Below are 27,629 nucleotides of genomic sequence, written 5' to 3'. Positions count from 1 at the left end.
GTAGATACACTGGGACTGAGTAAACACTAGGGGGAGCACCAGAGACATCATGACACACAGACATTCAGCCAATAGGTCAGTAAGATAGGACACGACCAATGGGCAGTCAAGACACATCCAGAGGTGACACTACCACAAGGGGGCCAGCCATATAAAAGGGTAGGGCACACATGCTCTTTCTCTTTCCACAGGCGACACTCAGAGAGACAGGGGCAGATCAGAAGCATCACACCCACCACATGGCTTAGTGCAGACTAGTTGGTTAGATCGAGTTACTATAGATAGATGAGCAGGAGAGTCAAACTCAAGTAGGAGAATTGTTAACTGTTCAATAAATGTGTTGAACCTATCTCCAAGTCTGAACCTTCCTTTGTCAGAGTATACATCAAGGAAGCAGCTTATGCTACATGAAGAAGCAGAACACAACACCGAGTACAGCGACACACAGGCTTTGCTGCAAGAAATGGTTTGTTTTCAGGTTCAGGAGTACTGACCTGGAGGTGTGGGCAGGTAAAGCCTTGGAAACGGAAACACGCACAAGGTTCAACCCAAGTGCTGGCTCTCAGCTTTCACTTCAATCACTTTTTCCACCCGTATCTTCCCACCCCTTCCACCCAAACACGGGCACCATGGAATTTTTCTTCCGAGTTCATCCCACTTCCCGCTGCAACTTTGGTTTGGAACTGAGAAGAGAACGTGGAGTTTCTGCTGAGGTTATGGTGAAAGATGAAGGAATTCTCCTTTCCATCATTCCCTCCCTTTCAAATCTCCCAGGAAATGCTGCCCTAGCAACCCACAGCAGGAGCAGGAAGAGGCCATTCAGCCCCTCAAGCCTGTTCTATCACTCATGGCTGATCTGTATCTTTAGTTCATTTAAGTGCCTTTGTTTCTGAGTTCCTGAGCTCTTTGGTCAGATTATTACGCTCACCATGACACAGTGGGTAACGCTCTCACCTCTAGGGGAGATGTTCCATTCTAGAGGACTTGACCACAAAGTCTTGGTTGACAATCGCAGTGCAGTGCTGAGGGAATCCTACACTGTTGGAGAAGTTGGCCAGAATTCTCCGGCTGCTGTGATTCTTGTTTCCCGCTGGCAGTGCACCCCTGGAGGCGGGGGGGGGGGGGGGGGGCGGCTTCAGTGGCAAATGACATTGACAAGTGGCAGGGAGAGAAAATTGCTAAAGTCCAAGGCTGGAAATGTCACGGTGCTCAGGTGCCAGGGGGAGTGCCAGGGTACTACCCTGCCCAGTACCCGCCCACCCAGCGACCTCATCTCCCCAGCGAGACCTCCCCGAGGCACCGTCATGACTGCTTCATGCCTTTGTGAATTTGTACCCTGTTGAGGCCTCGCTGGCAAGATTGGTGAATTCTGGGCCCCGGGTGACTTGGGCGAGCACACATATTAATAATCCTAACGGAGTATTGGCTCATTTAAATATGCCGCCTGGGTCTCACCGAGCGAGAGTGTGATCCAGATTGTGATGCACCATGGGTTCCGTTTAATCTCGTGAACCCTTTTCAGCGTCCCATTGAAGGCCTCTCATAAGATTCAACTGGCCCGTCCCCACACCAAGTCGGGCGGGCCGAGGCCACAGACTTGCACCCAGAGTTTCAAGGGGCAGTTTGTGGTTAAAAGTTCAGACTATTGGTGAGTTACAGAGCAAGTTAAAGGGCTGGATTCTCCCATTCGGTGGCTATGTCGGAAACAAGTGTCTCGTCTAACGACCAAAATGTTGGTGCCGCCCCCTCACTGATACTCCGCCCGGTGGGGGGCCAGCAGCCGCTCCACGTAAACCCCCCCCCGGCATACCCTGCTGATACAGCCGGAGAATTGGCGGGTTTATGGCCACGCATGTGCACAGCGACGACCTGCAGCGGTCGCGACGTACAACATGGCGCCGGCTGCATGCGGACCCAGCCTGCCAGGTACCCCCTTTGCCACCCCTGGACCACCCCCCGCCAGTCCCCCCAACCCTTGCCGAAGCCCCCCTGGCTAGCGGAGCGGCTCCCCCCTGTGGTAGTATGACTAGGGGTATTACGGTCCCTTGGAGTATGAGCTGCCATTGGTGCAGAGGGCTCACTGCCCATTGGCCCAGGTATTGTGTGCCTCTTATCCCTATTGGCTAAAAGGAAGGTAGCTCTGCCTACAAGGCGGGGTATAAGAACCCGTGCTCTCCTGCAGCCAGGCCATTTCCTGTACGTGTGCTGCCGGACTTACTTCTTGCTAATTAAAGCCTTTCATTTCGGACTTCACCTACGTTTCATGTTCATTGATTGTGCATCAGCTCCGCCCCCCCCCCCCCCCCCCCCCCCGACTGTAGCTGCGCTGGACACAGTCCGCAGCCCCCCCCTGCGAGGTTGATGGAAGCTCAGACCACATGTGATCCACGCCGTCGGGAATTCAGCCCATTGGGGGTGGAGCATTGGGGGAAGGCCTTCAGGTGATGTCCTGAGGCCGTCCCAATGCCGTACTCACTGATGATGATGTTTCAGTGGGGGCGGAGCATCCGAAAACAGGCGCTGCCCTCGATTTCGGAGTCAAAAGGGATTCTCCGGCCAATCACCGAATGTGGTTTTGGCGTCGGCAATTGGAGAATCCTGCCCAAAGTCTTTGATATCAACATTAAAGCTGATACTAGAGCTGGCATTAATACACTGGCTTCAGCCAATATCCCTTCATTCGTCTGATATTAAATTACAAGATCCAGGCAGCACAGAGGTTCCAATTAGCGGCAGGATAATCACTCTTCTTTGTTACAAGTGGTGACAGGTTGTTGATTCTGTCAATGTTGTCGACAGTCAATACACATCCTTACTGAGTTAGCATACTTCTAGGAATTCTGGAAAATCAGATCATGTCCTGCACTTGAACAACTGAACATTGTTCACGGAATAATCTTCATCCTTTTATTTCGAGCCAGTGGAACTTCAGCCTACAGAAGCTGAGGAGATTTATTCAATCAGCATTTCTTTCACAGAGACAGGATCCACTTGACGAGTACAGATTGAAGTTATGAATCTCTTATTTCATCCTGAAGTTAGGCCAGACGGATGGATACAGAAGGCACCGAGATAGACAGTGACCTTCCGCATGATGACCTGCTGGACCGGGATTGGTTCTTTCCAGAAGGAAGTGATGAGGAAGAGGCCATTGTAGCCCTGAATGATCTGTTGGAGGTTGTGTCCCTGTGGGATGGTCCAACAGCAGCTACACCACATAATGTCTCTTATACCTTTTTGCAAAGTCAGCTGTGTTTCTAGCTAAGCAGCTTTCAGAGCATTGTCCTGCTGGACCGACCTCGTCCACCTCTCATTGTCCATGAAGAACCTTCCAGAAGAGAGTTCCTTGCCTGAGACCATGTCAGAGTCTATGGAGGATCCCATTGTCAAAGAGCTGGGAGCTTCCAGGTGTGAAAGTCAATTGAAATCCATTCTTTAGTCCCATCAGAAAATCTTCAACTCTCCAGAGCTGGAGGTCAACACAGAAGCTGTGGTAGAATATTTAGCGCATCTGAAGCTGCAGAATCCTGAATAGCATTCTTGTCTCTGAGCCATTTGTCGTAGGTAATTGTTGTTGTTGAAATTTGTCTCATTATAGAATGTCATGTGAAAGTACCTTTAAGAAATGGGTGTTTATCAGTGATGTCAGAGTGTGGGTGGAGCTGGGCTGTCTGTCAGCTTTTTACTTTTGTTTTAGGTTGTTTGCTGCAGGGTGTGTTTTAGTTTCGTTTTCAGTGTTGGAGCTGAAGCCAGACACAGCAGGTGTACTGTTGATCTCTCTGCCATGAAAAGACTATCTCTTGATCATTTGGTGAATTCAGAATTCTAAATGCTCTCAGTAGTGAATGTAAATCTAATGTGCTTCTGTTAAGAGGTGTTTCTTTTGTCGTCTGGATGTTGTTTGGGAAGTTAGTAAGGATTACTTAGTGTTGTATTCTTTGGGGGTTTTATTTGAATTGATGGTTGCTAAGATGTTCACTGTATGTTTTAAAAAGGTTAACTTGAGTTCATAGAATAAACATTGTTTTGCTTTAAAAAATACGTTTCCATTTCTGCTGTACCACACCTGTAGAGTGAGCCGTGTGCTCCCCATACCACAATCTATTAAAAGTTGTGGGTCAGGTGAACTCCATGATACACTTTGGGGTTCTCTAAACCCTGGCCCATAACAAGAAGATGCAACTGTCTTGTTTCCATAACCTCTGCAATTCTTCCTTTGCCCAGACTGCAGCAACCTCACACAGAGAGAAGAGTGGCTTTCTTACCACAGACACTAGAAAGTAGACGGTACATCTTGTTACAGCAGAGTGGCACAATGGGGCAGCACAGTGGCACAGTGGTTGGCACTGCTGCCTCAGGGCACCAGGATCCCGGGTTAGGTGGGGATCATAGAATCCCTACCATGCTGAAGAAGGCCATTTGGCCCATCGTGTCTGCATCGACACTCTGAAAGAGCATCCTACCTAAGCCCACACTCTCACCCTATCCCTGTAACCCAGTTAACCCACGTAATCTTTTGGACACCAAAGGGCAATTTATCATGGCCAATCCACCTAATGTGCACATCTTTGGACCGTGGGAGGAAACCGGAGCACCCGGAGGAAACCTACGCACACACAGGGAGGATATGCAGACTCCACAATCACTCAAAGCTGGAATTGAACCCGGGTCCCAGGCACTGTGAGGCAGCAGTGCTGACCACTGTGTCACTGTGCTGCCCATGCATGGGGATAGATGGGGGGAGTGGGTCTAGGTAGGGCGCACTTTCAGAGGGCCGATGTAAATTCGATAGGCCGAATGGCTGCCTCCTGCACTGTATGGTTTCTAAAGGAGATCATCCTTTCTTCTTTTTCAGAAATGTTGTTGTTTTTTCCTTCATTGTCTTGGTTCATTGCAATTACAGATCTTCAATATCTTTGCCGTCTTCGATGCAGCAGTGAATGATACGGCTGTGACAGTCTTCCCCGGAGTTGAAGGTCGTTCCTCACCTGAAACGCTTTCCCCGAGTGCTTTGAGGAAGCAAAAAGTTCATCAGAGAGTCCCGAGTTCTTCTCTTCTAATCCCAGGAGCTCCAAAGTTCATTCCCTCAGTCTTCTCTCTCAGATCAGTCTTTCGTTCGAAACTCCTCATTGTCCTTGCAGTTCAGTCATCTCAAACCCGACACTCTGCCGACAAATAATGCTGCTAAATCACAGTCCCATTCTGCTGTTACTGATGTCCCCCCAAGCCAAAAAATAAACCCTTATCATTTCCAATAATCTTCCCTCAGTGTCTGCGAATACCTTGGGGGATTGAATCCCTCCAGTCTGTAACTTTTTGAGTGGAAAAAGTAGGATTTGGATAGAAACACGAGTTGCAAAAAATGAGTTACAAAAATGCATTTAAATAGTTAAAGACAGTTCCATATTATTGTTAAAAAGTAGATGGCATACTTGCGGGAGGTGTAGTATCAAGGGTTAACCGAATTGATAGGCTAATGTGTGACGTGGATAATGATGTATCACTGACATCAGTTAGTCCTGTGTTAGACTTGTGTGAGAGAGAGAGATTGGAACACCAAACTCGGGGGTTACATTCCTACTCTGTAGCCTGTTTAAATGTAGCACAAATAAATAAGTGTTAAGCAAGTGACAGAATTTACCCAGTCTGTCCAGTAACCAAGTACCATGCCTACAGGTCACAGGTCAGAAAGGCCATCACAAAACTGTTCTCCCTCGTGTCCATGCCAACAGAACCTAAAAACTAGGTAATCTGGTCATTGCTACAGTGTGGGATCTTGCTGTGCACAAGCTATCTGTTGGAAATCCAGATCGGTGGCTCAAAAGAAGAGCAAGAAGTTTTGGGCAACTTCTTATGAGGGAGATTTGAGAGACTAGTCAAAAAAGGTCGAAACAATCCCACTTTGTCTGCCATTCGTGGGAACATTGCAGTTTATAGGGGGCGGCACGGTGGCACAGCGGGTTAGCACTGCTGCCTCACATCTCCAGGGACCCAGGCTCAATTCCGGCCTCGGGTGACCGTCTGTGTAGTGTCTGCACGTTCTCCCCCTGTCTGCGTGGGTTTCCTCCCACAGTCCAAGTTGTGCAGGTTAGGTGGATTGGCCATGATAAATTGCCCCTTTGTGTCGAAAAGGGTAGATGGGGTTACTGGGTTACGGGGATAGGGTGGAGACGTGAGCAGGGTGCTCTTTCCAAGGGCCGGTGCGAACTCGATTGGCTGAATGGCCTCCTTCTGCACTGTAAATTCTATGATTCTATATAATTTCCCACACTGCAGTCTTTATTCCCTCAATAAGTAAAAGCCATCACTACCTCAGTGTCTTGGTCCGGGTGCTTGTCATTATGGTCTGGCCCCTTGCGCTATGTGTTTGACTTTGTTTGTGTTTGTTTAACTAATGGTTATTTTTATTCAGCGAGCCCTGAATGATACTTTCACTCCCTGACTGACTAATGATTTACAAGGCTGCTATAACAGAATAATACAGGCATGAACTATCACCTAGTCACTGGCAGTTGGGGCAGGGAAGGTTTAATTATAAAGCTGTGCTAATATTTGAAAGACCCTCTCTGCACACCCCCAGTCTAAACAGGAAATCTCACCGGCGACATGAGCTTGAGTTATCCAGTGGGAGTGGACTCCTGACAACTGCTTTTCCAGGTAATGTTAACAATGCTGTGTGTGTGTGTGTGGGTTGGTTTGCCAACACTGCAGGCTTGTCCGGGAACCTCCAGCAATTGAAGGTTAAATCCCAGAACACTGCTGTGTGGGATTCCCCCCTCCTCCGGCTAGCTCTTTTTCCTAATTTTACAACACCAGGAGAACAAGGTCACCTGGGAAGACACCCGTGCAAGTTCTCTCCAATTTAGCCGTCCACCATCCTAATTTGGATCTAATGGGCATTCCTTTATTGTTGCTAGGTCCTGGATCTCCTTCCTAACAGCACTGTGGGTGTACCTACACCAGATGGACTGCAGCGGCTCAGGAAGGAAGCTCTCCACCGCCACCTCAGCAGCAATTAGGGATGGCCGATTACTGTCAGCCTCACCAGCACCATTCTCACCCCATCAAGCAAGAAAAATAATCTCAAGTGTTTTGTTGGCTCTGAAGCGCTTTGGGGCAATTTGAGAAAAGTGGCTATAGAAATGCAGGTTCTTCCCAGGCAGGAGGGTGGAGGCGAAGTTCAGGAACTATTCAAGGGACAGTTAGATTGAACAATGGGTTTGCGAGTTATGGGCTCTGCCACATTGAGAAGGTTCCTCTGTGATGTTCAGGGTCGAGGCGCTTCTGTTCTGCATTGCAAAGACAGACTTAACCAGCCTGTGGGCTCACACATTCTCAAGGTCAGCTCAGCGGTACGGGATCTCTCACTACAACAAAGCATTGGGCTGTAAACATGCACACGGTTTGAAACAGTCGCAAGACGGGAGCCTTACCGGTTCTTCTCCTGTATTTTGCTAATCTCGTTGGTTTGCACCATCAGCTGTTTCTCCAGCTTATTAGTGGAGAGGGAATTCTCCAACAATTGAATTTCGATTCTTGACGTCTGGTTTAGCACCTGTGAAACAAAGGACACAGTTTGTGATTTAACTTCCTGTGGTGGGGGTGCTGGGGGGGGGGGGGGGGGGGGGGCAGATTCATTGTGGCGTTTTCCTTCAATTTAACAATCCGTTCACTTGTTTCCTATCCCCGTCACCCTGATCTCCATTCTGAATCTGCCCAGTACCATTGGAATAATGGTTCAGTTAGATTCACCTTTGTCACTAATAATGTTCCTCAGTGGATGAATTTGAATCTGAAACAGAAAATGCTGGACAATCTCAGCAGGACTACAGCATCTGCGGGGAGAGAAGGGAGCGAGCGTTTCGAGTCTGGGTGACTCTCTGTCAAAGAATTTGAATTTCTGGAAGGTGCAAGCTAGGAGTGGGATGGACAGCATTGGAGAATCCCAAATCTATCCTGAACAAAGTCATGGATGGGGCGGGATTGGGGCGAGGAAGGTGAAAGATCATTGGATCCTGTGAAAAGTTGTTGCTGGAACTCCCTGCATCTCCCTGAGGGAGGCCTGACCGTACCTGAATGAGGGACACAATGCCCCTGAGCCATCACTGCTGGCTCACCGCATTGGAATAGATGCGGATAGTGCCCATCCCTTGAAGCCAAAAGGTTTTGGGTCCAAACCCCACTCGAGAGACTTGACCATAAAAATCTAGACTATCACTCTGGACACACACTGAGGGAGCACAGCACTGTCTGTACAGAGGCTGGACACACACTGAGGGAGCACAGCACTGTCTGTACAGAGGGAGCACAGCACTGTCTGTACAGAGGCTGGACACACACTGAGGGGGCACAGCACTGTCTGTACAGAGGCTGGACACACACTGAGGGAGCACAGCACTGTCTGTACAGAGGCTGGACACACACTGAGGGAGCACAGCACTGTCTGTACAGAGGCTGAACACACACTGAGGGAGCACAGCACTGTCTGTACAGAGGCTGGACACACACTGAGGGAGCACAGCACTGTCTGTACAGAGGCTGGACACAAACTGAGGGAGCACAGCACTGTCTGTACAGAGGCTGGACACACTGAGGGAGCACAGCACTGTCTGTACAGAGGGAGCACAGCACTGTCTGTACAGAGGGAGCACAGCACTGTCTGCACAGAGGCTGGACACACTGAGGGAGCACAGCACTGTCTGTACAGAGGGAGCACAGCACTGTCTGTACAGAGGCTGGGGACACACAGAGGGAGCACAGCACTGTCTGTACAGAGGCTGGACACACACTGAGGGAGCACAGCACTGTCTGTACAGAGGGAGCACAGCACTGTCTGTACAGAGGCTGGACACACACTGAGGGAGCACAGCACTGTCTGTACAGAGGGAGCACAGCACTGTCTGTACAGAGGCTGGACACACACTGAGGGAGCACAGCACTGTCTGCACAGAGGGAGCACAGCACTGTCTGTACAGAGGCTGGACACACACTGAGGGAGCACAGCACTGTCTGTACAGAGGCTGGACACACACTGAGGGAGCACAGCACTGTCTGTACAGAGGCTGGACACACACTGAGGGAGCACAGCACTGTCTGTACAGAGGCTGGACACACACTGAGGGAGCACAGCACTGTCTGTACAGAGGCTGGGGACACACTGAGGGAGCACAGCACTGTCTGTACAGAGGCTGGACACACTGAGGGAGCACAGCACTGTCTGTACAGAGGGAGCACAGCACTGTCTGTACAGAGGCTGGACACACTGAGGGAGCACAGCACTGTCTGTACAGAGGCTGGACACACTGAGGGAGCACAGCACTGTCTGTACAGAGGGAGCACAGCACTGTCTGTACACAGGGAGCACAGCACTGTCTGCACAGAGGCTGGGGTCACACTGAGGGTGCACAGCACTGTCTGTACAGAGGCTGGACACACTGAGGGTGCACAGCACTGTCTGCACAGAGGCTGGACACACACTGAGGGAGCACAGCACTGTCTGTACAGAGACTGGGGACACACTGAGGGAGCACAGCACTGTCTGTACAGAGGCTGGACACACACTGAGGGAGCACAGCACTGTCTGTACAGAGGCTGGACACACTGAGGGAGCACAGCACTGTCTGTACCGAGGCTGGGGACACTGAGGGAGCACAGCACTGTCTGTACAGAGGCTGGATACACTGAGGGAGCACAGCACTGTCTGTACAGAGGCTGGACACACACTGAGGGAGCACAGCACTGTCGGTACAGAGGCTGGACACACACTGAGGGAGCACAGCACTGTCTGTACAGAGGGAGCACAGCACTGTCTGTACAGAGGGAGCACAGCACTGTCTGTACAGAGGCTGGACACACACTGAGGGAGCACAGCACTGTCTGTACAGAGGGAGCACAGCACTGTCTGTACAGAGGGAGCACAGCACTGTCTGTACAGAGGGAGCACAGCACTGTCTGTACAGAGGGAGCACAGCACTGTCTGTACAGAGGCTGGACACACACTGAGGGAGCACAGCACTGTCTGTACAGAGGGAGCACAGCACTGTCTGTACAGAGGGAGCACAGCACTGTCTGTACAGAGGCTGGACACACACTGAGGGAGCACAGCACTGTCTGTACAGAGGGAGCACAGCACTGTCTGTACAGAGGGAGCACAGCACTGTCTGTACAGAGGCTGGACACACACTGAGGGAGCACAGCACTGTCTGTACAGAGGGAGCACAGCACTGTCTGTACAGAGGCTGGACACACACTGAGGGAGCACAGCACTGTCTGTACAGAGGGAGCACAGCACTGTCTGTACAGAGGCTGGGGTCACACTGAGGGAGCACAGCACTGTCTGTACAGAGGCTGGGGGCACTGAGGGAGCACAGCACTGTCTGTACAGAGGCTGGACACACACTGAGGGAGCACAGCACTGTCTGTACAGAGGGAGCACAGCACTGTCTGCACAGAGGCTGGACACACACTGAGGGAGCACAGCACTGTCTGTACAGAGGGAGCACAGCACTGTCTGTACAGAGGCTGGACACACACTGAGGGAGCACAGCACTGTCTGTACAGAGGCTGGACACACTGAGGGAGCACAGCACTGTCTGTACAGAGGCTGGACACACAGAGGGAGCACAGCACTGTCTGTACAGAGGCTGGACACACACTGAGGGAGCACAGCACTGTCGGTACAGAGGCTGGACACACTGAGGGAGCACAGCACTGTCGGTACAGAGGCTGGACACACTGAGGGAGCACAGCACTGTCTGAACAGAGGCTGGACACACACTGAGGGAGCACAGCACTGTCGGTACAGAGGCTGGACACACTGAGGGAGCACAGCACTGTCTGTACAGAGGGAGCACAGCACTGTCTGTACAGAGGGAGCACAGCACTGTCTGTACAGAGGCTGTACACACTGAGGGAGCACAGCACTGTCTGTACAGAGGCTGGGGACACTGAGGGAGCACAGCACTGTCTGTACAGAGGCTGGACACACTGAGGGAGCACAGCACTGTCGGTACAGAGGCTGGACACACTGAGGGAGCACAGCACTGTCTGTACAGAGGCTGGACACACACTGAGGGAGCACAGCACTGTCTGTACAGAGGGAGCACAGCACTGTCTGCACAGAGGGAGCACAGCACTGTCTGTACAGAGGGAGCACAGCACTGTCTGTACAGAGGGAGCACAGCACTGTCTGTACAGAGGGAGCACAGCACTGTCTGTACAGAGGGAGCACAGCACTGTCTGTACAGAGGGAGCACAGCACTGTCTGTACAGAGGGAGCACAGCACTGTCTGTACAGAGGCTGGACACACACTGAGGGAGCACAGCACTGTCTGTACAGAGGCTGTACACACACAGAGGGAGCACAGCACTGTCTGTACAGAGGGAGCACAGCACTGTCTGTACAGAGGCTGGGGTCACACTGAGGGAGCACAGCACTGTCTGTACAGAGGCTGGGGTCACACAGAGGGAGCACAGCACTGTCTGTACAGAGGGAGCACAGCACTGTCTGTACAGAGGGAGCACAGCACTGTCTGTACAGAGGCTGGGGTCACACTGAGGGAGCACAGCACTGTCTGTACAGAGGGAGCACAGCACTGTCTGTACAGAGGCTGGGGTCACACTGAGGGAGCACAGCACTGTCTGTACAGAGGCTGGACACACTGAGGGAGCACAGCACTGTCTGCACAGAGGCTGGACACACACTGAGGGAGCACAGCACTGTCTGTACAGAGGCTGGACACACTGAGGGAGCACAGCACTGTCTGTACAGAGGCTGGACACACACTGAGGGAGCACAGCACTGTCTGTACAGAGGCTGGATACACTGAGGGAGCACAGCACTGTCTGTACAGAGGCTGGATACACTGAGGGAGCACAGCACTGTCTGTACAGAGGCTGGACACACACTGAGGGAGCACAGCACTGTCTGTACAGAGGCTGGACACACACTGAGGGAGCACAGCACTGTCTGTACAGAGGCTGGACACACTGAGGGAGCACAGCACTGTCTGTACAGAGGCTGGACACACTGAGGGAGCACAGCACTGTCTGTACAGAGGCTGGACACACAGAGGGAGCACAGCACTGTCTGTACCGAGGCTGGACACACACTGAGGGAGCACAGCACTGCCTGTACAGAGGCTGGACACACTGAGGGAGCACAGCACTGTCTGTACAGAGGCTGGGGGCACTGAGGGAGCACAGCACTGTCTGTACAGAGGCTGGACACACACTGAGGGAGCACAGCACTGTCTGTACAGAGGCTGGACACACACTGAGGGAGCACAGCACTGTCTGTACAGAGGGAGCACAGCACTGTCTGTACAGAGGGAGCACAGCACTGTCTGTACAGAGGCTGGACACACACTGAGGGAGCACAGCACTGTCTGTACAGAGACTGGGGACAGACTGAGGGAGCACAGCACTGTCTGTACAGAGGCTGGACACACTGAGGGAGCACAGCACTGTCTGTACAGAGGGAGCACAGCACTGTCTGCACAGAGGCTGGACACACACTGAGGGAGCACAGCACTGTCTGTACAGAGGGAGCACAGCACTGTCTGTACAGAGGCTGGACACACACTGAGGGAGCACAGCACTGTCTGTACAGAGGCTGGACACACTGAGGGAGCACAGCACTGTCTGTACAGAGGCTGGACACACACTGAGGGAGCACAGCACTGTCTGTACAGAGGCTGGACACACACTGAGGGAGCACAGCACTGTCTGTACAGAGGCTGGACACACACTGAGGGAGCACAGCACTGTCTGTACAGAGGCTGGACACACACTGAGGGAGCACAGCACTGTCTGTACAGAGGCTGGACACACACTGAGGGAGCACAGCACTGTCTGTACAGAGGCTGGACACACTGAGGGAGCACAGCACTGTCTGTACAGAGGGAGCACAGCACTGTCTGTACAGAGGCTGGACACACACTGAGGGAGCACAGCACTGTCTGTACAGAGGCTGGGGTCACACTGAGGGAGCACAGCACTGTCTGTACAGAGGGAGCACAGCACTGTCTGTACAGAGGCTGGACACACTGAGGGAGCACAGCACTGTCTGTACAGAGGGAGCACAGCACTGTCTGTACAGAGGCTGGACACACACTGAGGGAGCACAGCACTGTCTGTACAGAGGCTGGACACACTGAGGGAGCACAGCACTGTCTGTACAGAGGGAGCACAGCACTGTCTGTACAGAGGCTGGACACACACTGAGGGAGCACAGCACTGTCTGTACAGAGGCTGGACACACTGAGGGAGCACAGCACTGTCTGTACAGAGGCTGGACACACACTGAGGGAGCACAGCACTGTCTGTACAGAGGGAGCACAGCACTGTCTATACAGAGGCTGGGGACACACTGAGGGAGCACAGCACTGTCTGTACAGAGGCTGGACACACTGAGGGAGCACAGCACTGTCTGTACAGAGGCTGGACACACACTGAGGGAGCACAGCACTGTCTGTACAGAGGCTGGACACACTGAGGGAGCACAGCACTGTCTGTACAGAGGCTGGACACACACTGAGGGAGCACAGCACTGTCTGTACAGAGGCTGGATACACTGAGGGAGCACAGCACTGTCTGTACAGAGGCTGGACACACTGAGGGAGCACAGCACTGTCTGTACAGAGGCTGGACACACTGAGGGAGCACAGCACTGTCTGTACAGAGGCTGGACACACACTGAGGGAGCACAGCACTGTCTGTACAGAGGGAGCACAGCACTGTCTGTACAGAGGGAGCACAGCACTGTCTGTACAGAGGGAGCACAGCACTGTCTGTACAGAGGGAGCACAGCACTGTCTGTACAGAGGGAGCACAGCACTGTCTGTACAGAGGCTGGACACACTGAGGGAGCACAGCACTGTCTGTACAGAGGGAGCACAGCACTGTCTGTACAGAGGCTGGACACACACTGAGGGAGCACAGCACTGTCTGTACAGAGGCTGGACACACTGAGGGAGCACAGCACTGTCTGTACAGAGGGAGCACAGCACTGTCTGTACAGAGGCTGGACACACACTGAGGGAGCACAGCACTGTCTGTACAGAGGCTGGACACACTGAGGGAGCACAGCACTGTCTGTACAGAGGGAGCACAGCACTGTCTGTACAGAGGCTGGACACACTGAGGGAGCACAGCACTGTCTGTACAGAGGCTGGGGTCACACTGAGGGAGCACAGCACTGTCTGTACAGAGGGAGCACAGCACTGTCTGTACAGAGGGAGCACAGCACTGTCTGTACAGAGGGAGCACAGCACTGTCTGTACAGAGGGAGCACAGCACTGTCTGTACAGAGGGAGCACAGCACTGTCTGTACAGAGGCTGGACACACACTGAGGGAGCACAGCACTGTCTGTACAGAGGCTGGACACACACTGAGGGAGCACAGCACTGTCTGTACAGAGGGAGCACAGCACTGTCTGTACAGAGGCTGTACACACACTGAGGGAGCACAGCACTGTCTGTACAGAGGGAGCACAGCACTGTCTGTACAGAGGCTGTACACACACTGAGGGAGCACAGCACTGTCTGTACAGAGGCTGGACACACTGAGGGAGCACAGCACTGTCTGCACAGAGGCTGTACACACTGAGGGAGCACAGCACTGTCTGTACAGAGGGAGCACAGCACTGTCTGTACAGAGGCTGAACCAATTTCCAATCTGGTCCCTTAACTAGATGTAAGGGGAGTTTTCCCTGGTACCCTGATTGTTGATATTTATCCCACGATCAAACTTACCAATACACATGATCAGGTTATTATTGCTGTCTGTGGGACGTTGCTGTGGGCATATTGGCTGGTATTCCCAATATTTGTTTTTAGTTCATTCATGGAATGTGGGCATTTGTTGCCCATCCCTAATTGCCCTGAACTGATTGACTTGCTCGGCCATTTCAGAGGGTATTTACATCACATGGGTTATATTTCAAAACTTCACTGTCAGCAAAGTATTGAACAAGTGTCAAATGCTGTATCAATGGAAACCTTTCAGCCACATGGTGGTGAATGGGGTGGTGGAGGCAGGGTTGTGTGGTGGGAGATGTGTTGGAGCAAAGTCTCCCTGAGGATTCTGCAGCTTTGAACTGACCGGCTATTCCACATGGAAGCCTTTGATTCTCCGTGTAACCAACATTATCCGGCTTCTGCCTCCCTCTCTGCACTCCACCCAGCAAATCACTTCCCAAGTTATGAAAATGAAAATCGATTACTGTCACAAGTAGGCTTCAATGAAGTTACTGTGAAAAGCCCCTAGTCGCCACATTCCGGCGCCTGTTCGGGGAGGCTGGTGCGGGAATTGAATCGTGCTGCTGGCCTGCCCTGGTCTGCTTTCAAAGCCAGCTATTTAGCCCAGTGTGCTAAACCAGCATGGGCCATGTTGCTGCCCAGTTTTACCCCGGGATTCTCAGGAGCCACCGAGTATTTTTCCTGGATCTGTGGTCCTGGCGTGGAATGAGCTTTCAGTCTGCGTGGGAGCGAGTCTGGCTCACACAGGGGAAATAGAGATAAGGTAACATTCTGCATTATGGCTCGAATCTACAGATCATTCAGAAGAAGGTTCATCTTAACTAGACTTCCAATTTAGAAAAATAAGCAGTCACTACCAGAGGTTAGCAGATTGCAATGTGCTTTGATTTTTACTTATAATAAGAGTGGATCCATGCGGATTTGCAGAGACTTCAAAGTCACCCTTAATCCAGTGTTGTGTGTGGATCAACACCCACGACACCATGTTGACTTATTTGCAGGATTGGCTGGAGGTCAACATTTTAGCAAAATCAACCTGAGCCAGGCATATCTACAGATGAATGCAGCCCAGACGTGACAGGAACATATGACAATTGTAACACATAAAGGAGACTGTGTCAGTGGTGATGGTTACTGAGGAACCTGCGGGTGCCAAATCCCGAAGGGAGACTGTGTCCTCCCACCCCTCATGGTGTGCCACGTAGGCATATTGGGAGTTAGCATGGAGGAGAAGGACCATTTCGACCAGTGGATCTGACTCCTCACTTACTTCCGGAGGAGGACGGGCCCTGGGACCGTCAGCCAGGATGGGAGCGAGACCCCGGAGGTGGACTTCCTGGGGAAAACAAACATCCTCTCATGAGGGGTCACATTGGTGGTGGAACACAGGAGCGACCAGATGGAGTGTAGCGCAGTCCCTGATCATGGTCCTGACCTCCTCGATGGAGTAAGGCAGGTTGCGGGCCTTGATGAAGTGGAAGAACCGGGTGACCCCTGGGTGACAGAGGTCATTGTGGAGGGCCCGAAGTCGGTCTACTTGTGCGCTGAAAGGGAAGCCTTAGCGGTTATCTTTGAAGTGAAGAGGGCAGCACGGTGGTGCAGTGGGTTAGCCCTGCTGCCTCACGGCACCGAGGTCCCAGGTTCGATCCCGGCTCTGGGTCACTGACTGTGTGGAGTTTGCACATTCTCCCCGTGTTTGCGTGGGTTTCACCCCCACATCCCAAAGATGTGCAGGCTAGGTGGATTGGCCACGCTAAATTGCCCCTTAATTGGAAAAAATTAATTGGGCACTCTAAAATCTTTGAAGTGAAGGGATTCCACCCATTCCTGTGCAGAAGGAAGTTCACACGTGACAGACCATCATCCATTAAGAACAACTTTTAGTCACACACAGGAATTCTGTCACTTGCCGCAAGTTGCAAGCAGAGATGGGCATTGCTTTTGTCTGCACAACCTTACACCATCACGTATCGACAATCACATCACCATTGTAATACAGATGGACTTTGACGATTATCACCAGCAAGTGATTCATCAACAAGCAGATTGTCAAACTAATCCAGCGGAGATATCTTCTACTTTGAACAGGTAGACAGTACACCTGCCTCTTCAGGAGAAATGAATAAGTACACTTGGTGCGATCCGATACGCTCCAAAATAGTGGATATGGTTCTACGAGGCAAGACTTCAGAACTAACCATACTCCACTGGAAGATTGGAGCTGTCTGCACAGTAAGGATGTCTTCCTTGGGTGTCAGTGATCATTTCGCCACTAGTGAGGGAACGAGTGTTATACAAATTACACGAGGGCCATTGTGGAATAGTGTGCAGAAAGAAATAGTGGCGGGTTTTTTCCAGTGGTCTGGATTGGATGTGGCGATTGAGCAGAAAGTTGGAACATATTCTTCATGTGTGAAGGTATAAAACCTGCCACCATTAGCACCATAGCATCCTTGGGAATGACCGGAAGAGATTTGGCAACGGATGCATGTAGACACTGCAGGACCTTTTGAAGGACGTAGGTTCTTAGTAACCGTCGATGCACATTCAAATTGGCCAGAAGTCACCATAACAAAGTCAACTTCATAAGAAAAGATGATTGAGAGGCGAGGAGAAGTCTTTAGTAGGTTTGGATTCTCTGAGCAGTTGGTAAGCGATAACGGACCTCAATTTGTCTCCCAAGAGCTTGAAGTTTCTCGACAGTGAATGGTATTTAACATATTAGTACTGTGCTGCACCATCCTGCTATGAACGGTCTAGCAACACGTTTTTTTAAACTATGAAGCACACATTCAGAGCAACTAGGGAAAAAGATTCACTGATCAAACACATTCATCAATTCTGACTGATGTATAGGAATTCTGCTTATTTAATGACGAAATTCTCTCCTGCATTATGAATGATGAAAAGACAAGTACGTTCAGAATTCAACTTGTTGAAACCTCCGTAAACAAAATAAATTGTTGAACAGTAACAACAAGGACCGATAGATTGACGGGGGAAATAAACCAAAACATTGTGTCTTCCACCAATGACAAAGGAATGCTGGCCAAGAATTACTCCACAAGAGAAACCAGGTTCCTTGCACAGACCAGATCCGTCTCGTATACCGTCCGGACTAGGCAGGTGTCATCTGGAGGAAGCACATGGACCAGTTGTTGGAGGAAGAATCGACTTGTCAGAAATGGAACCAGCTGAAAATTCGGATTCAATTGTACCAAGTTCTGAGCTGAACCTTCCTATAACCCTGACACCGGCAGACACTATTGAGGGAGACAACACCTGACCTCCGACCAAGCACAGGGTCAACCTCTGGTTACAAGGTCAAGACCGGGAAAAACAATACTGATGATGTTTGCACAGAGACAAAAATGGCAGGGGTTACAACTAGTGCAAAGAATCAGACGCCAGAGTTTCTCCGTCAACTGTTCCGAGAGCGACAACCTTCAAACCATCTAACTTATTGATTATTGTTATTTGATTATTGTTCATGTTACACTTGTTTGAAATTGTTGGGGACATTCGATTCAAAGGGGGAACACATCATGGGCAGGATAGGGTCGGAGAATCGCCGGGGGGCGGCATGAATCCCACCCCCGGCGGCTGCCGAATTCTCCGGCACCGGGGATTTGGTGGCGGCGGGAATCGCGCCACGCCGGCCTGCGATGGGCCGAGTGGCCATCTGTTTTTTTGCCAGTACCGCCAGCGTAAATTAGAGTAGTCCTTACCGGCGGGACCTGGCGGTGCGGGCGGCCTCCGGGGTTCTCGGGGGGGGGGGGGGGGGCGCGGGGTGATCTAGCCCCGGGAGGTGCCCCCAAGGTGTCCTGGCCCGCGATCGGGGCCTACCGATCTGCGGCGGGCCTGTGCCGTGGGGGCACTCTATTCTTCGGCACCACCGGCTATACCAGTCCGCCATTGCCGGTGCGAGACAAAGCCCTCTGCGCATGCGCTGGGATGACGCCAGCACACTCTGTCACTCCCGCGCATGCGCCAACTCGCGCTGGCCGGCGAAGGCCCTTCGGTGCCGATTGGCATGCCACCAAGCCCCTTCCCCGCCGGCCGGCGCAAACCACTCCGGGGCTGGCCTAGCCCCTGAAGGTGCGGAGGATTCCGGCCCAACGCCGGAGTGGTTCATGCCACTCCTTCCCGCCGCAGTTGCCCATGCCCCGCCAATTACGGCAGAATCCCGCCTCATGTATTTATATTGAGTCTTAGCTGCAGTGAGCACTGCGTATGCATGTCGTCACCGGAAGTGACATCACAGGTCGCTAGTAGTTTCTGATTGGTAGAGGTGTTGCCATCACCTGATGAGTGCAACACGAAAAACTTCAACATGCCTCTTTTTTCAGCAATACTTAAGCTCTACACAACCAAAAAAAAAAGTGTTCACAAAATATCGTATAAAGTTAGTCGTATTTCCTTTGTTTACCTCTTGAATGATGAAATATTTTGTTTAAAGCATGAACTCCTATGGCGTAATTCTTTCAGTTAATAACTGGGAGTTTGAATTTCTTTTTAAAATTTACTGGTCTCCACTGAGATGATAACACCGATCTGAATGTTTTCTTAACTTCACTTCCCTGCCTGTCCACAATAACCCTGGATTCCATTGTCAATCAATAAAGCTCCACACGTCCCAAAGCAGATCAATCAAGGTCATTTCAACTGCAGTCACTTTGTAAAGTAAGGAAACAATTATCTTCCTCATCAGAAGCAGATTCAACAGTAACTTTCATAAAGGATTTGGATAAATATGGAAACATTTCCAATAGTATAAAGTGCCGAGGACAGGGAAATGGCACTAACTGGAGACCAATTCAACAGCTCTTTGACTGAAACCAGGGTAACACTCCATATGCCTGTTCAAGACAAAGTCTGACACCGAGACATACACGGCTGTATGAGGGAAGGTGGGAGAAATAGGATTTACGGAGTGCCTTAATTGAAGAAAGAGGGGTACGGAGGTACAGAGCATTAGGGAAGAAATTCTGAGGTTAGGACCTGGAGGCAGCAGGGTAGCATGGTGGTTAGCATAAATGCTTCACAGCTCCAGGGTCCCAGGTTCGATTCCCGGCTAGGTCACTGTCTGTGTGGAGTCTGCACGTCCTCCCCCTGTGTGCGTGGGTTTCCTCCGGGTGCTCCGGTTTCCTCCCACAGTCCAAAGATGTGCGGGTTAGGTGGATTGGCCATGCTAAATTGCCCGCAGTGTCCTAATAAAAGTAAGGTTAAGGGGGGGGGTTGTTGGGTTACGGGTATAGGGTGGATACGTGGGTTTGAGTAGGGTGATCATGGCTCGGCACAACATTGAGGGCCGAAGGGCCTGTTCTGTGCTGTACTGTTCTAAGTCTAAGGTGCATCCACCAATGGGTGAGTGATGGGACTGAGGCCAAGAACAGATGGTTGTAGTGGTGGAAACAGGGAAAGGGAGGGGCGAGGCCATGAAGTGTCCGGAACATGAGGACGAGAATTTTAAATCAAGCTGTTACTGGGCAGAGAGCCAATGTAAAGTCACCACAGGCTGCTTTCCTCTTTCAGGGGGAGAGCTGACTGGTGGGGATTTAACCTGAGGATCACCACACCCCAGACGAGGGGCAAGGTTGAGAAGGCCCTGGTACGGGAATTGAACCCACGCTGGTGGCCTTGCTCTGCATCACCAACCAGCTGTTCAGCCGACTGAGCTGAACTAATGTTGGTCACAAACAAAGGGAGAAATCTGGACTCTATCCCTAATGGTTATGGGTGCTGCTATATCGGAACTTCCAACAAGAGATTAAGAGTCTTTTGTTGGGTAAGGGGATCAGGGATGTGTGGGTAATGGTGGTCAAATGGTAACTCTGGGCCAGAAACCATTGTTGGCCAGCGAGCCAGGGTCTGATGGGTGAAGGGGACTTGCCTGTGAGTGAGAATTTGGGCAGCGGGGTTTTGTAGAGAGAGATGAGTGGGAGGTGCTGACCTACCTGTGCTTCCACATCTGTGAGTTTGCGAGTCTGTTCAGCTGTCTGGCTCAGTAAGTTGGTGCCAATCTCCAACATGGTCACCGTGTGATTCTGCACAGCGTTCTGCTGTATCTGCGCCATCTCAGATTTGATGTTATCCTGGATGTAACTTTCAAGCTGTTGGAGAATTAAAAAAAGGAAAATTGCAGTAACCATTAAAGGAGCTGTCTGGAAATTCTGCAGCTGTATTTAACTGGACAGCTATGTGGATATCAGATTTGAAACCCCGTTGGGCACTCAACATAGGCTGACAGTACAGCACGGAACTGAGGGAGATCGGCATGGGACTGAGGGAGTTCAACATGGGAATGAGGGATGTTAGCGTGGGACTGAGGGAAATCGGCATGGGACTGAGGGAGATCGGCATGGGACTGAGGGAGATCGGCATGGGACTGAGGGAGATCGGCATGGGACTGAGGGAGTTCAACATGGGAATGAGGGATGTTAGCGTGGGACTGAGGGAGATAGGCATGGGACTGAGGGAGTTCAGTATGGGACTGAGGGAGTTCAGTATGGGACTGAGGGAGTTCAGTATGGGACTGAGGGAGTTCAGACTGAGGGAGTTCAGTATGGGACTGAGGGAGTTCAGTATGGGACTGAGGGAGATCGGCATGGGACTGAGGGAGTTCAGTATGGGACTGAGGGAGTTCAGTATGGGACTGAGGGAGTTCAGTATGGGACTGAGGGAGTTCAGACTGAGGGAGTTCAGTATGGGACTGAGGGAGATCGGCATGGGACTGAGGGAGTTCAGTATGGGACTGAGGGAGATCGGCATGGGACTGAGGGAGTTCAGTATGGGACTGAGGGAGATCGGCATGGGACTGAGGGAGTTCAGTATGGGACTGAGGGAGTTCAGTATGGGACTGAGGGAGTTCAGTATGGGACTGAGGGAGTTCAGACTGAGGGAGTTCAGTATGGGACTGAGGGAGATCGGCATGGGACTGAGGGAGTTCAACATGGGACTGAGGGAGTTCAGTATGGGACTGAGGGAGTTCAGTATGGGACTGAGGGAGTTCAACATGGGACTGAGGGAGTTCAGTATGGGACTGAGGGAGTTCAGTATGGGACTGAGGGAGTTCAACATGGGACTGAGGGAGATCGGCATGGGACTGAGGGAGATCGGCATGGGGCTGAGGGAGTTCAACATGGGAATGAGGGATGTTAGCGTGGGACTGAGGGAGTTCAGTATGGGACTGAGGGAGTTCAGACTGAGGGAGTTCAGTATGGGACTGAGGAAGTTCAGTATGGGAATGAGGGAGTTCAGCATGGGACTGAGGGAGTTCAGACTGAGGGAGTTCAGTATGGGACTGAGGGAGTTCAGTATGGGACTGAGGGAGTTCAGCATGGGAATGAGGGAGTTCAGCATGGGACTGAGGGAGTTCAGTATGGGACTGAGGGAGTTCAGTATGGGACTGAGGGAGTTCAGTATGGGACTGAGGGAGTTCAGCATGGGAATGAGGGAGTTCAGCATGGGACTGAGGGAGTTCAGTATGGGACTGAGGGAGTTCAGTATGGGACTGAGGGAGTTCAGACTGAGGGAGTTCAGTATGGGACTGAGGGAGTTCAGTATGGGACTGAGGGACTTCAGACTGAGGGAGTTCAGTATGGGACTGAGGGAGTTCAGACTGAGGGAGTTCAGTATGGGACTGAGGGAGTTCAGTATGGGACTGAGGGAGATCAGACTGAGGGAGTTCAGTATGGGACTGAGGGAGTTCAGTATGGGACTGAGGGAGATCAGACTGAGGGAGTTCAGTATGGGACTGAGGGTGTTCAGTATGGGACTGAGGGAGTTCAGTATGGGACTGAGGGAGTTCAGTATGGGACTGAGGGTGTTCAGTATGGGACTGAGGGAGTTCAGTATGGGGCTTAGGGAGTTCAGACTAAGGGAGTTCAGTATGGGACTGAGGGAGTTCAGTATGGGACTGAGGGAGTTCAGTATGGGACTGAGGGAGTTCAGACTGAGGGAGTTCAGTATGGGACTGAGGGAGTTCAGTATGGGACTGAGGGAGTTCAAACTGAGGGAGTTCAGTATGGGACTGAGGGAGTTCAGTATGGGACTGAGGGAGTTCAGTATGGGACTGAGGGAGTTCAGACTGAGGGAGTTCAGTATGGGACTGAGGGAGTTCAGTATGGGACTGAGGGAGTTCAGACTGAGGGAGTTCAGTATGGGACTGAGGGAGTTCAGTATGGGACTGAGGGAGATCAGACTGAGGGAGTTCAGTATGGGACTGAGGGAGATCAGACTGAGGGAGTTCAGTATGGGACTGAGGGAGTTCAGTATGGGACTGAGGGTGTTCAGTATGGGAATGAGGGTGTTCAGTATGGGACTGAGGGAGTTCAGACTGAGGGAGTTCAGACTGAGGGAGTTCAGACTGAGGGAGTTCAGACTGAGGGAGTTCAGTATGGGACTGAGGGTGTTCAGACTGAGGGAGTTCAGACTGAGGGAGTTCAGACTGAGGGAGTTCAGCATGGGACTGAGGGAGTTCAGACTGAGGGAGTCAGTATGGGACTGAGGGAGTTCAGTATGGGACTGAGGGAGTTCAGTATGGGACTGAGGGAGTTCAGACTGAGGGAGTTCAGTATGGGACTGAGGGAGTTCAGACTGAGGGAGTTCAGACTGAGGGAGTTCAGACTGAGGGAGTTCAGTATGGGACTGAGGGAGTTCAGACTGAGGGAGTTCAGTATGGGACTGAGGGAGTTCAGTATGGGACTGAGGGAGTTCAGACTGAGGGAGTTCAGTATGGGACTGAGGGAGTTCAGACTGAGGGAGTTCAGTATGGGACTGAGGGAGTTCAGTATGGGACTGAGGGAGTTCAGACTGAGGGAGTTCAGTATGGGACTGAGGGAGTTCAGTATGGGACTGAGGGAGTTCAGTATGGGACTGAGGGTGTTCAGTATGGGAATGAGGGTGTTCAGTATGGGACTGAGGGAGTTCAGACTGAGGGAGTTCAGTATGGGACTGAGGGAGTTCAGTATGGGACTGAGGGTGTTCAGTATGGGACTGAGGGAGTTCAGTATGGGACTGAGGGAGTTCAGTATGGGACTGAGGGAGTTCAGTATGGGACTGAGGGAGTTCAGTATGGGACTGAGGGAGTTCAGTATGGGACTGAGGGAGTTCAGTATGGGACTGAGGGAGTTCAGACTGAGGGAGTTCAGTATGGGACTGAGGGAGTTCAGTATGGGACTGAGGGTGTTCAGTATGGGACTGAGGGAGTTCAGACTGAGGGAGTTCAGCATGGGACTGAGGGAGTTCAGACTGAGGGAGTTCAGACTGAGGGAGTTCAGTATGGGACTGAGGGAGTTCAGTATGGGACTGAGGGAGTTCAGTATGGGACTGAGGGAGTTCAGTATGGGACTGAGGGAGTTCAGACTGAGGGAGTTCAGTATGGGACTGAGGGAGTTCAGACTGAGCGAGTTCAGTATGGGACTGAGGGAGTTCAGTATGGGACTGAGGGACTTCAGACTGAGGGAGTTCAGTATGGGACTGAGGGAGTTCAGACTGAGGGAGTTCAGCATGGGACTGAGGGAGTTCAGTATGGGACTGAGGGAGATCAGACTGAGGGAGTTCAGTATGGGACTGAGGGAGTTCAGTATGGGACTGAGGGAGTTCAGACTGAGGGAGTTCAGTATGGGACTGAGGGAGTTCAGTATGGGACTGAGGGTGTTCAGTATGGGACTGAGGGACTTCAGACTGAGGGAGTTCAGTATGGGACTGAGGGAGTTCAGTATGGGACTGAGGGAGTTCAGACTGAGGGAGTTCAGTATGGGACTGAGGGAGTTCAGTATGGGACTGAGGGAGTTCAGTATGGGACTGAGGGACTTCAGACTGAGGGAGTTCAGTATGGGACTGAGGGAGTTCAGTATGGGACTGAGGGAGTTCAGTATGGGACTGAGGGAGTTCAGTATGGGACTGAGGGAGTTCAGACTGAGGGACTTCAGTATGGGACTGAGGGTGTTCAGTATGGGACTGAGGGAGTTCAGTATGGGAATGAGGGAGTTCAGCATGGGACTGAGGGAGTTCAGACTGAGGGACTTCAGTATGGGACTGAGGGAGTTCAGACTGAGGGAGTTCAGACTGAGGGAGTTCAGACTGAGGGAGTTCAGCATGGGACTGAGGGAGTTCAGACTGAGGGAGTTCAGACTGAGGGACTTCAGCATGGGACTGGATGGTTCCATCAGGGACTGAGGGTCATTAAACCAGGGCTCCATTTGTCTCTAAAAGCATAAAATGACTCGTAAACCTTCCGGCTTCACAGCATCAGATTTGGGGGTAAATAGGGGGTAAGCATTAGTACCACAATTGTTCAGATTCACGAACTTCCCCTGGGCAATGGCATTGAGGCAACTCCAACAAAACATCTTAAATGGTTAATTTTGGATAATTCTGCCAATTCTCTGTCACTCTGAAAAGGTTAGAAGTAAAATCTCTTCTATTTTCAACGTAACCATTTTAAACACCCAGATCCATTCCTGCACAGACACCTCCACACTCCCAACCTCGCAGGGGTCTCCACACTCCCAACCTCCACACTCCCAACCTCCACACTCCCAACCTCCACACTCCCAACCTCCACACTCCCAACCTCCACACTCCCAACCTCCACACTCCCAACCTCCACACTGCCAACCTCCACACTCCCAACCTCCACACTCCCAACCTCCACACTCCCAACCTCCACACTCCCAACCTCCACACTCCCAACCTCCACACTCCCAACCTCCACACTCCCAACCTCCACACTCCCAACCTCCACACTCCCAACCTCCACACTCCCAACCTCCACACTCCCAACCTCCACACTCCCAACCTCCACACTCCCAACCTCCACACTCCCAACCACCACACTCCCAACCTCCACACTCCCAACCTCCACACTCCCAACCTCCACACTCCCAACCTCCACACTCCCAACCTCCACACTCCCAACCTCCACACTCCCAACCTCCACACTCCCAACCTCCACACTCCCAACCTCCACACTCCCAACCTCCACACTCCCAACCTCCACACTCCCAACCTCCACACTCCCAACCTCCACACTCCCAACCTCCACACTCCCAACCACCACACTCCCAACCTCCACACTCCCAACCTCCACACTCCCAACCTCCACACTCCCAACCTCCACACTCCCAACCTCCACACTCCCAACCTCCACACTCCCAACCTCCACACTCCCAACCCCCACTCTCCCAACCTCCACACTCCCAACCTCCACACTCCCAACCTCCACACTCCCAACCTCCACACTCCCAACCTCCACACTCCCAACCTCCACACTCCCAACCTCCACACTCCCAACCTCCACGCTCCCAACCTCCACACTCCCAACCTCCACACTCCCAACCTCGCAGGGGTCTCCCCCACTCCCCCAACTCAGAACCACCTCCCCCAAGGTAACCCCCCCCCCCGCACAGGATTCTCCATTTCCCCCTGACCTGATTCCCTGCTCCAACCCGGTTAGATCCCCCCCCCCCCCCCCCCCCCCCCCCCCCTCAATTCGACCTGACCACTCCCCCACCGACCTGGCCCCTTCCTCCCAGCCCTGAAATGGCTGGGCACCACCCCCAAAAATCCATCTGATACCGCAACCTGACCCAGTTAGACCCCCTCCAGGCCAGACCAGCCCCCCCCCCCCCCCCAGCCTGACTCAACCCCCACCACTCCCCATGTTCGATAACCCCATCCTCCCATTTCCTCACCCCCCCGTATGCCTGACCCCGACCCGAAATCCAACCCCCATGTTCCTGATGTCCAACCTCATTATGCGCACCATGTCCAGACCCCCCCAATCCCCCTCGATGGCTGACTCTCCTATCCCCCCCAACACCTCCCCTTGCCCAATGCCATCACCCCCACCCCCCATATCCCATCACTTACCTACCCCCTCGCCTGTCGTATTCAATCAGACCTTTAAACTTACTGCTTTATGGCAGCTCGTGCCGTAAAATAGGGGCGTGCCCTCCTTCACTCCGATTCCTTTACGCTTTGACAGCCCTGGAGACAGCTGGGCTGGCTGGATCTCACCCGGCCTGAGTCAGGAAGGTCAGGGGAGATAGGCACTAACAGAATGTGGGGTAGGCAGTGTGTATGGAGTGGCAATCTGACGCTGATTGCTACTCTGAGGGCATTGCGGCTGATATAAACATATTGGGCGAAATTCTCCGACCCCCACGACGGGTCGGAGAATAGCGGGAGGGCCTTCCTGACATTTTTCCCGCCCTCCCGCTATTCTCCCCCCCCCCCCCCCCCCGCCCAACTCCCGACACGAATCGCTGCCGCCGTTTTTTTACGGCCGGCAGCGATTCACAGCTGTTCGATGGGCCGAGTTCCCAGCCCTTTACGCTGTTTTTACGAACGGCAAACAGACCTGGTCTGGCCGTTCGTAAAAACGGCGGGAACAACTCGCTTTTTATAACCATGGCACCGATTGGCACGGCAGTACCACGGCCGTGCCAAGGGTGCCATGGGCCCGCGATCGGTGGGCACCGATCGCAGGCAGCGGGCCCGATGCTCGCGCACTATTTGTCCTTCCGCCGCCCCGCAGTATCCATTCGCGGGGCGGCTGAGGGGCATCCCGGCCCGCGCATGCGCGGGTTTCGCGCAAATACGCGATGACGTCATCATCGCATGCGCGGGTTGGAGTCTTCCAATCCGCGCATGCGCGGCTGACGTCATATGACGCGTCAGCCGGCGCTAACTCCGGCAAGCGGGCTTAACGAAATTCGTTAAGCCCGTGATGCCGGAGCTTACGGCGTCGGGCTGCTAGCCCCGACCGGGGACCAGAATCGGTTCCCGGTCGGGAAGGGGGGGGCTGGCGTCAAACCCGTCCGGATTTGACGCCAGCCTTACGATTTCTCCCGTTTTGGGAG

The 27,629-nt window shown here is 52.4% G+C and overlaps 1 protein-coding gene across 5 annotated transcripts in view; it reads right to left on the bottom strand.

Moving 5' to 3' along the window:
* angpt4 (angiopoietin 4) overlaps nucleotides 1–27,629 on the bottom strand; it is a 146,388-nt gene that overhangs the window by 50,201 nt on the left and 68,558 nt on the right. For 4 of the 5 annotated variants that reach the window (XM_038803773.1, XM_038803771.1, XM_038803774.1 and 1 more), the window contains exons 2-3: nucleotides 20,718–20,873; nucleotides 7,434–7,555 (exon numbers count right to left, since the gene is read on the bottom strand). In XM_038803773.1, the coding sequence (XP_038659701.1) occupies nucleotides 7,434–7,555; nucleotides 20,718–20,873 (278 nt within the window). Of the gene's footprint in view, nucleotides 1–7,433; nucleotides 7,556–20,717; nucleotides 20,874–26,680; nucleotides 26,817–27,629 lie in introns of those variants that run through there. The other variant, XM_038803775.1, reaches the window with a different exon arrangement.

This window comes from Scyliorhinus canicula, chromosome 7 (assembly GCF_902713615.1).
Source record: "Scyliorhinus canicula chromosome 7, sScyCan1.1, whole genome shotgun sequence".
In the NCBI taxonomy this organism is placed as follows: Eukaryota; Metazoa; Chordata; class Chondrichthyes; order Carcharhiniformes; family Scyliorhinidae; genus Scyliorhinus; species Scyliorhinus canicula.
Note: the sequence above shows the minus strand (reverse complement) of the source record. Positions and strands in the feature narration are given on the sequence as shown.